Source organism: Mandrillus leucophaeus, unplaced genomic scaffold (assembly GCF_000951045.1).
Source record: "Mandrillus leucophaeus isolate KB7577 unplaced genomic scaffold, Mleu.le_1.0 Scaffold232, whole genome shotgun sequence".
Taxonomy (NCBI): domain Eukaryota; kingdom Metazoa; phylum Chordata; class Mammalia; order Primates; family Cercopithecidae; genus Mandrillus; species Mandrillus leucophaeus.
In genome coordinates this window covers 2,076,496-2,087,303 of record NW_012102388.1, presented here as the reverse complement: position 1 = coordinate 2,087,303, position 10,808 = coordinate 2,076,496, and the positions used below count along the sequence as shown (strand labels likewise).

At 49.4% G+C, this 10,808-nt stretch overlaps 1 protein-coding gene across 1 annotated transcript in view; it reads right to left on the bottom strand.

The window, feature by feature from the left end:
* ADGRD1 (adhesion G protein-coupled receptor D1) overlaps positions 1-10,808 on the bottom strand; it is a 212,557-nt gene that overhangs the window by 180,781 nt on the left and 20,968 nt on the right. Inside the window, exon 6 of the mRNA XM_011981953.1 lies at positions 2,652-2,831. Within this exon, the coding sequence (XP_011837343.1) occupies positions 2,652-2,831 (180 nt within the window). The remainder of the gene's footprint in view (positions 1-2,651; positions 2,832-10,808) is intronic.

The window sequence follows — 10,808 nt, the reverse complement described above, 5'->3', positions numbered from 1 at the left end:
TACAACACCAAGAGCTAATGTGAACTATGGACCTTGGGTGACAATGATGTGTCACTGTAGGTTCATCAAATGTAACAAATGGATCACTCTGGTGGGGAATGTCCATGGTGGGGAAGCGTGCATGTGTGGAGGTGGAGTACCAAATTCTCTGAACTCTGCACTCAATTTTTCTGTGAATCTAAAACTGTTCTAAAAACCAAGTCTATTAAAATCTAACAGCAATATAGGCATTCTGTGGCGCCCACAAAGCCAGTCTGCAGAGGCCAAGGGCGGGTAAGCACAGCAATGGGCTTTCCCTGAGGACGCGGCTTCTGTGCTGACTGCGGTGCATGGAAGGGTGGCTGCCCCATCACAGGGAGGTGGCCCCCACTCACCTCCCCGACCAGTAACCTGAGAGATGAACAGCCTGCCTTGCCAGTCTTTTTATTTCCAAGAGAAATTGGAAAATCTTAATTTTAAAATAAAATCATTACTAATGATCGTAAATCATTCCAAATCTTTTTCTGACAAACACGGCCTAGGCAATCACAATATAGGACCATAAAACGCATCTGAGGACCCAACTCAGCCCACAGGCCATTGGCATCAGCCTCTGCTCTAAGAGAGGGCGTATAATATTAACCAACATGGGAGTGAGTTGGGGGGAAGACCAACCTCCCTACTCATTCAGGAACCTCCATCAGCCAACTTTTGTGTTTCTCTTGTCTCTGGCACAAGAACCACGCTCATCAACAAGAATGTTCATCAGACTTTGACTGTCACTTCCCCCACAAAGGGTCCCCTTCGTTCTGCCAGCGTGTGTGGTAAGCCGTCCTCCTGAGTTTGCTGCTGGAAGGAACAGCACGGTGCTTTTAAAGGACACGCATCGCCTCCAGCCAGCCATGCATCTTAGATCACCCAGAGTGACATCAGGGCTTCTTGCTCAAGATTGTGCAACTTTCTGATAATTTTGAGTCTCTGGAGCATGCTTGGATCCTAGGTTGGTCCAAAGTAGTATTATTAAAGCAAGAATAACAAACGCCTTCAATGCACAAAAGAGAGCATACTGCCAGCCAGAAGCGTTTCTAATTCTCGCCCTTTCCCTGGGTGGAAAAGCGGCCAGGGTTGAGCAGGCTTTACCTTAAAGCACGTTCAAGGTCAGAGAACCTACTGGGTGCCGAAACCATGTTCCATCAGCCCCAAGGAGCACAGAGATAAGATGCTTGCAATCGACTCTGATAGCAAGTGGAACAGGAGGGTCAGGGACAAGGTTCAGATGGTTCTGTGTCAGAGATTATTTCTGGCCTTAGGGATCACAGAGGGCAAATTCGAAGCAGGTGTCTGCTGAATCGCCCCTCCTTACAGAGGTGGAGGTACAAGCTGGTCAGAGCACACCGAGCATCCATAGAAAAAGGCAAACACCTTCTGGGCCCACTGTGCCATCATTCCAGGCTTTATGCAGCCCACTTAGTTCTCACAGCCACCCTATGATGTGATACTGCTATTACTGTCATATTATGAATAAGGAAACTGAGGCATAGGGTAGTTAGGGAAGGTGCCCAGGTTCACACAACTACCAACGTCCAGAGGCGGGATTTGATCCAGCCTGTGTGGCTCCAGAGTTCACGCTTTTTAATAACTGGGCCATGCAGCCTCCCTTAAGAATGAGCCAGAAAATGGATTTCCCTTAAATACATCAAAGATGTTTCCTGCCAGGAGGCCATCCTAGGCTTTTGTGCTGCCCCCTTCACCTCTGCCCTTCCCTTGTTGGGCTCCAGTCCTGACTAGGCCCCCACTCCATGCCACCCTGAGTCCTTCTGCATCCCCGGCCACCTGTTCCGCTTCTCCAGCTTCCACTTCAGACCTTCGTCAGCCTCTGTGGCCTCCTACCCCATGTCCGTGTCTCAACACCCACCTGCAAACTCAGCCAATGTGCAGGGACCCCGTCCTCTTCCCACACATCCAGGGCCCCTCCCTCCTCCAAGACCACACACAGCCCAGCGTGTCACGCCCTCTCCCCCAGCCCCTTCCTCTGCTCCCTGGATCTTCAGCCTCTCTCTCCAAAAGCTTCTTCTCGTCATGCTTTAAACAATTTCGAGTCTATACCACTAAGAAGAAGGAAGAAGAGGAGGGGGAGGAAGAGAAAGAGGAAGAGACAAAGAATATGAGAGAAAAAGGAGGAGGATGAGGAGGAAGAGGGAAAATGAGAAGGAAAAGAAGGAGAAATGTAACCACTGCTTGCAGTTTGCACACCACATCTGCAGCTTAATTTCCTGAAAACCGTGAGGTAATTACAGTTAATATCATCTGCACGTCACAGGTGTGGTCACTGAAGCTCAGTGTGGTCAGGTAACCCACAGCAGTAACAGCGCATGGGCAGATGGAGCCCGGGCTCTGCACCACCCACAGGCGACTTACCAAGGGCACATCCTTGCCTCTCCCCGTGCACCTCCCCAGCAACCTTAAAGGAAAGGAGCTCAGGTGCCAGGAGGCAGCAGCATCCCTGCGCTCCTCGGGCTGCGCTGGGCTCCTCAGCATCCCGTTCTCAGAAAGGACTCCACTCCTCCAGGCACAGCCTCCTGGGGCCGACGCTGTCACTCACCTGGGGGGCTGAAGGAGGCCTCCCATGTCTCCTCCAGGCAGAGCCTCCTGGGGCCGACGCTGTCACTCACCTGGGGGGCTGAAGGAGGCCTCCCATGTCATGGAATTGTCCCGCGTGTACAGCTCCACGGAGCCTCTGCCGTCGCTGGAGCAGACTTTGAACCCATTGGAGATGACCTGTCCCCCATACGCAGAAGGGATTGGTCTAGACTGTTCTCCTTGTGTCTTCCAGAAGAAAGAAAATGTGACCCCTGAGGAGAGGAAAGTCACAAAATCAGTTATTCCCTGAGAGCAGGGGACTCAACTTCTCAGAAGCACATGGTTCTCTTTGCTTTTTATTTTTCGTTCGAAAAGCATGTTGTCCCCATTCTAAAGGCAGTGTGTGTTCAGTTCAGAAAATCCAGACAGTAATATTTGCACATGTTTATTACGGGCTCACATAGCGCCAGCACTTTTCTAGGAGTTTGAAATGAACTCTCGCCTTTTAAAAAGTACAAAAATCCTGCTTCATCCCCATTATACAGATGCAGGAACTGAGGCTAGTTCACTCAAGGTCACCAGTGACGGAGGACGATCGCTGCAGCCCCCACTGGGAGCGTGCAAATGTGAAGACCTACACCCTCCAGGTTTCTCTCCTGTTCCTCCAGCAACGTGGTTAGGGTGGCTCCTTCCTAAGCCTTTTCTATAAATAGATTTACAAAGACATGAACCACCTCAGGCACACTGGTTTATAAACAACATTTCTATGAAATTCACTCCACCGTGAACCTCCTCCAACGTCCATAAATACACTTTCACGTTGCCATTTTTATGTCTGCACAGCGGTGCATTCTAAACAAGCACCACAGTCTTTTTTTAACAACAGTCCCCTGTCACTGGATCTTAAGGTTTTGTTCCACTTTTTGAAGAAATTTTCAAACAGAACTTGAAGCAAATTTTTTTGCCTATCTCAGATTATATGCCTTTAGGATACATTCCCAAGAGGGGATTTCTTGCCAAAGGGAAGTACACTTTTAAGGTTGTTGATATCCGCAATTGTTCATTTCCCAGGTGAACACAGAGAGGTCAGCAGCTGAAACCTTTTTCAAGACCCCAGTCTGCACATTTGTGGAAGTCCCGACCCCAGGCCCATGCGGTGGGGAAGGAGGGATTCCATGTGGACCAAATAGTCTGAGTGACGCACGTTAGCATGAATGAACTGACCCACCAGTTCATGCTGCCTCCGCCACCAGAATCAGATAGAACATCCCTCAAATATGTCGTGGCAGTATATTACGGTATACTATGACAATGAGATATTGTACCTTTGCGGGTCCAAAGACCTACTGTGATCAATGTAAACATGGAAAAACAGTGCAATTTTTATGATCCTGATGTGGGATTTCTCCATCTTTTCACCACAAGAGGAACTGCAGGCTGGGCACGGTGGCTCACGCCTGTAATCCCAGCATTTTGGGAGGCCAAGGCAAGTGGATCACCTGAGGTCAGAAGTTTGAGACCAACCTGGCCAACATAGTGAAATGCCCTCTCTACTAAAAATACAAAAATTGGCCAGGTGTGGTGGCAGGCACCTGTAGTCCCAGCTACTCGGGAGCTGAGGCAAGAGAATTGTTTGAATTGGGGAGGCAGAAGTTGCAGTGAGCTGAGACTGCGCCGTTGCACTCCAGCCTGGGCGACAGAGCGAGACTCTGTCTCAAAAAAAAAAAGAGGAACTGCAAAAGCCCAGCTCCTGAGTGTGCCCCCCCAAGCCCGACCGCTGTCCTGCACTCACGCCCACTGGTCTGGGGGCCGGGCTCTCTGCTGAAGGGGCAGTTGGGGCAGGGCCTCGCTGGAGGCTCCGTGGAGCTTGGGCCTCTCTAGCACTGCCTTTTGGAGCTCTGGTTTTCTCTTTTCCACTTCTTTGCCTCCAGCAGCATCTGCCCACCTGACCTTTCTTTGTGTGTAAACTCCTGTGTGTGTGTGTGTGTCTGTGTGTGTGTGTGTCTGTGTGTGTGTGTCTGTGTGTGTGTGTGTGTCTGTGTGTGTAACACTAGCTGCCTGCCTGGACTCTGCCTGTGACAGCTAGAAATACATCCAGCTGTCTCACCCCCGCCAAGCCCAGCCCAGGCACGTGGGTGAGAGGGTTCAGTGGTGCTGAGAGAGAACACGTGCCCAGAACTAGTCCAAAGAGGCCCATGATGGGACGGTGGGCCGGGGAGAGAGGCAGAAGGGTATTTGCCCTGGGCTTTATTTCTACAAGTGGTGCCAAATTTAGACTTTAGGCCTTACCTTCACATAAGGTTATGGACACAGTCTTAGAGAGTCACTGAATTCAAAGAAGACATTTGTCATTCATGTATAAGGTGGTGTCTCATTGCCCACTGTCCTTTCTGTGATGCCTTATGAATTAACACATCTGTTAGAAGTCCTTCAAATGTCTTGTGACAATATATCAAGACAACGATACCTTTGTGAGCTCAAAGCCCTCGCAGGATTCATGAAAAACACAGCATACATTTTAAAACCCTGGTATGGAATTTCTCCATTTTATTGTTTAAGAGAAGAAGAACATCCAAAAAATTGGAAGGGGCCTGGACCTTTCTGGACCTCTGAGAGGCTGCAGTGCACAACTCCAAGCCCCGCAGTGTCTGTCCTCAGGCTCCTGGGAAAGGAAAAAGCCCTCACCAGTGCCCAGTAACGTGGTCACCGTGGAACAGTGTGACTGTGGAGGCTGCACAGAGGCCTGGGGCAGCTGACGCGGGTGTCCCCGGACCTGGCCGGTGCCACCCACACCTACCTCATGAGCAGGCTCTCTGCCACACCTGCCTCGTGCTCGGAGGGGCACAGAGGCCAAGACAAAGCCCTGGGCCTCCCACCGCTTCCCTCCACGCTCAGAAACAACCCGTTTCACAAGGAAGTCGGCACAGTGCGTTGTGAAATTTTTGTTATGAAACAAATTCCCAGTAGGATTCATGGAAGTTAATTTTTTCCAAAAACTTTGCTGCATTTTAAAACTCCTTTCACTCAATTCAAAATGAGCCTGCTTGGCCAAATGTCTTTCTGTTCAGGAAGAGAAATAAAAATGTAAAAATTCCATGTGGTGTTAGGAAAGGGTAGATTGAAGGCCATCCACGGTGCCGGTAACCAAGCTTTTCATTTCGTTCACTCAACCCACAAAACAATGACCTCTACCTGAGCAACAGCTTATATTTAAGTATCAATTCACGTCTTCATAGAGTCAAAAAAATTCACAACGTGCCTTCCATATTAGCCTTTTAAGGAACTTTGCCTCATGGAGTTGGGCCATCAATACAAACAAGGAAAAATCTGAAGGAAAAAGAAACAAGCACAATATTGACAAACTAATGTAATAACTTTTTCTGGTTATAAGCACTGAATCCTAAAACATCCAAAAAATAAAATGAGGAAAGATCTTTCTCTACAAGACAGAAAAAGGAAAAATTAAAATCTAGAAGTCATAAGAAAAGACTAACAAATTTGAGTGCATAAATATAATATTCTGCAAGGCAAAAAAAATCACCATAACAAACTCAAAGACAGACAATCATCTAGGGAAAAAAAATATTTGTCACAGATCTAACAGATGAGAAGTTAATTCCCTTCATATGTAAAGACCACTGCATAAAACAAAGGATGATTTCTAGCAGGTAAGGAGAACTTACATGGGCTGAGGCTAAATCCTCCCAACAACCTGTAAATTAGGTATCTTTACTGTCTCCATTTCATAGGGGAGAAAACTGAAGCACAGAGAGGTGAGGTAACTTGCCCAAGGCCACACAGCTGGTCTGTGACGAGTCAGGATTTGAACCCAGGCAGCCTGGATCTGGAGTCTGCGTTTGTAATCGCTGTGCTGCGGCTACTGCCCTTCCCTTGGAGACCATGCATGGAGCTGCTCTTCCCAGGGCCACAGACTCAGCACCGTGCAAGAGCATGATTCAACACACGCCAAAGAAACAGCGGGCCAGGAGGGCACGAGGTTCCACCCGCGTGTGGGCCCGCCTGGCGTCCGAACCCGCCAGTCACCGCAGACCACACACCCGAAGGCTGACTCGGGCTGGGCCAATCAGAATCACCAGGACCGGCCCAGGCATGCGCAGACTCAGCTGACAAAACCAGAAGTTGGAGCTTCTGAGCGGCTGCTGCTCCCACACCAGGAAAGCAGCGGTGAGAACACAGCCGGAGCCAGGCAGGGACGGGGTCTGGTGGCCATCCCAGCAACCCACCGCGTTTCCTCGAGAGCCACGAGGCTGCGCGTCCCACACGCTTCCACGCAAGACTCAGAGCCTGTTTCCTGGCTGCCTCGCAGGCCCTGAACCTGTGTGACCAGGAGGAGACACTTGTTTGCACATGGAGCCTTTAAAATTCTCACTCCTCACCCCCACCCCAAAGCCCCACTCTAGTCGCTTTCTGAAATGCCTGGGGCTGTAGGGCACTCACTTTCCTCACGGGAATAAGAAATTCTTCCCTTTCCCCTGGCTCTGCTCCTCTAACAAAGCCACACGCAGGCCATCCTGGGGAATGGCCACTGCCTTCAGCCACAGCGAGGGACAGCAGAGAGTCCTGCAGGCTGAGGACGTCTGGAAAATGCTAGCTCTGCCTTAATGGGTGGTCACTCCTTACCCCTGACCGGCTGCTGCCAGTGGGGTGCAGGAGAGCAGTTCTGATATTTTGAGAGAAGTAAATTTTTAAGTGAAATTTTCCCGTATATAAAGGTTGACTTTTTTTGAGACAGCGTCTTGCCCCGTGGTCCAGGCTGGAGTGCAGTGGTGCAATCATGGCTCACTGCAGGCTTGACCTCCTGGGCCCAAGTGATCCTCCTGCCTCAGCCTCCTGAGTAGCTAGGACGACAGGTACACACACCATGGTGCCCTGCTAATTTTTTTTTTTTTTTTTTTGTAGAGACAGGGTCTTCCTATGTTGCCCAGGCTGGTCTGAAACTCCTGGGTTCAAGCAATCCTCCTGCTTCGGCCTCCCAAAGTGCTGGGATTACAGGTGTGAGCGACTGTGTCCTGCCAGAGTTGAATGTTAATTTTAAAAGAAAAACACTGAAAGCACCAGGAGAAATTTCCTTTCTGGAAACCTGGTGGGCTAGGGCATTTGGATCCACCCACCTGGCTGGACACAATCTAGAAAGTCTCACTATAAAAACAGAAGATCAACACAGCACCCACCAAACGAAGCACGTATAGTCAGCCGCGGCCAGTTCCGGGATGTGGTATCACGTGAGTTGCGAGAATCACCTGGAGACACTGGCTTAAAATGCAGATTCCCGGGCCTTGTCCTCTGAGACTTGGAATCAGCACATCCTGGTAGGGGCCTGGGAACCTGCAATTGCTGCCACCCAGGGCCTATGAGCTGTACTTGGAGATGCACTGCACCACAGCATCGTGCAGCTCAGGCTTATCTTGCATCCTCTCTGGGCCTCAGTTTCCCCATCTGTTCAAGGAGCATGCTGAACGAATGCTTCTCTGAGGATCGCCTGCTCCACAGGCCTCCGAGTCCCCTGACCCTGGATCATCTGAGGAAGAGAGTAGCTGGGTCCCTGCCAGGCCCATGTCCTCCAGGCCCCTCCGGAAATTTCTAGCCTAAAACTCCACCTGCAAGTATTTTAGCATATTGTCGACAGCTTTTTAAATTTAGGAAACAAATGCAAAGGGGGAAAAAGCCAACTCAAAGCTGAGAAGATGGAAGTGGCCATGCGGAGATGCTCCAGCTGCTGCTTCGGGACCTGAGTGGCCTCCCTGGGGTTTATAAGCAGAGGAAGTTCTTAATACATGTGAGGAAAAAGCGAAGGAAAGATTCACAGAAGGAGGAAGGCGAAGCTGAGGGGCTAATCAGGGAGGCCGCCTTTCCCAGGAGCTGCCAAAGCCATTCACAGTAGAGCTGGAACTAGAAGCAATGGGCAGAAGTTACTCAAGACAGAATTTAGCCCAATATCAGAAATAACACACTAAAAGTCAGAGGAGTCCAACAATGGAATGGGCTTCTTTTTCTGCTGTTGTCCGTGCTTTTACTTGTTATATCAAATAACATTCTCTTAACTGACATAGCAATAAATCAGAGGTAGAAATGAGAGTCAGCAAGGAAGAATTACCTAATAATTTGCACCTTGATGCTGGAGATGGAAAATGACCTTTTTTGAATTTTATGCAATCAGTTTCCTTTCATTTAACTTTATTATGGTCAGAAACGTCACATGAGATCCACCTCCTAGCAACGTGCTTGAGTGTATTCAGTATTGACTGTGGGTTCAATGTTGGAGAAATGACTTCTCTAGGAGTCGTGAATGGCCCTTGCTCAGTATTCATGTGAAGGTACAGCAAAGCCTGGTGGAGATGCGTCCAATGTGCAGTATCTATGGTGTGCCAGGCACTGAGAACTCATCAGTGGCCAAGACAGACTCAGTCCTCGTCCTCACTGAGCTGAAGACCAAGTAAGGGAGACGGCAGTGACAGGCCATCATCAGTGGTGCAAGTTCTGGGAAGAAATGTTGGGGAGCAATGAGGGCATGAGACAGAGGACCTCACCCGGACCGCAGCTCATCCCTGTAACGGTTACACTCGAGCTGAGCCGTCAAGGTCTCCAGGTAGGTGACAGAAGGTGCTAGGACATTCCAGCAAGTGTCTCTTCCTCTTTTCAGTTGCCCCACCTGTGTGCTCACTGGTCAGGGGAGTTGAAAGAGAGAATCCTGAGTATTGAAGGAACAGACTGTGTTTTCTAACCTTAACGTTCAAGAATGGGCAGAGATCCAGACAGCCTTTTTCTCTCCAATGTCCTCCAAAGCTTCCCCCATTCGCAGCAAGTGACCTTAAGAAAATGTCCCCAGAAGGCACCATTTGCCAAAAGGCAGGACCCACAGTAGCTCCTAAAATGAAGGCAGGCAGACACGCAGCAGAGAGGCTCCGGCAGAAGCAGGGGTGGAGGGAGGGCCCGGAGCAGGGGTCCGGAGCAGGGCCGCGGCAGGGACCTCTGTCTTCCATGGGTGCCCTCGGGGGACAGTCATGTTTCTCAGCATCAACCCTGTCCCCTAAAACATTATTTGTTAAAAAATCAGCTGAAAATATGAACAGAGACCACATCAGGATCTGGAAATAAGAAATATAAAAGCAGTGGGCCTGTTAGGCAGGGACTGGAGAGCATTTCTCTATTTAAATGTTGTTTTTTGTTATAAGAATAACAGGTTATAAGCTTGTGCCCACACCAGTAAGTGTGGAGGACTCACTCAACACATCTGAAAAGGCTAAATCAATGCTTCCCACGTTCCAGTCATTCACAATTTTTATCAGATCTGAATACCACCTGAATTATGATTATTAGGGAATGTTTTCCTTTAAATCTACCCATTTTTAAAGCTCGGTGCTTACTGAAATTTCCTCTTAAGTAATATATATGAAAATTCGTTTCTGATGCACCCATTATATTAAAATAAAAACAAAACCATTAATTTTTGTTTTAGTTACTCCAAGTGCCCCCTGAGAAGGCCTTCTCTGCCTCCTGCTGCAGGGACTTTAATTTGGAAAATGCTGGGCAGGTCTTCCCCGTTCATGGCTTTTTCTCCCGCACACAGAAGTACAAGCTCATCAGGGCCCCAGGAGAACCCACCTGAGCCAAGGATATGGCAGAGGAGAGCTGGAAAGGCATGCCACGGCCCTGGTGCAGGCTCATGGCCCAGTCACCTTATGAAGCTGAACTCAAGACCCAGGGGGGGCACGATGAGAAATGCATCAGACCTCACAAGAGCAGCCTCTCACCCAGCTAGCGTTGATTGAAGGTTTCCTGACTTTGTTTCCTTCCTTTTCTTTTTCTTTAAATGAGAGACAAGACCTCACTGTGTTGCCCAGGCTGGTCTCGAACTCCTGGGCTCATGCAGTCATCCTGCCTCTGACTCCCAAGGCACTGGGATCACAGGTGTGAGGCACCGCACCCCAGGCTTTGTTTTATATCTGGCCATGCGCTAAAGAAAGTGGCCATGTGAAAAAGATCTTAAAAGTTCCGCTTAACCACGACACACAAGAAATTGTCAACAGTGGGACATGAAGCCCGAGTTCATGGCTCTTTCTTCCCCCCAGGTTCTTGTGTGTCTCATGTTGGGGGCATGAAATGAGTGAATACATGTTTGGGATTAGAACAAGGAGCAGGCTGGGCGCGGTGGCTCAAGCCTGTAATCCCAGCACTTTGGGAGGCCGAGACGGGCGGATCACGAGGTCAGGAGATCGAGACCATCCTGG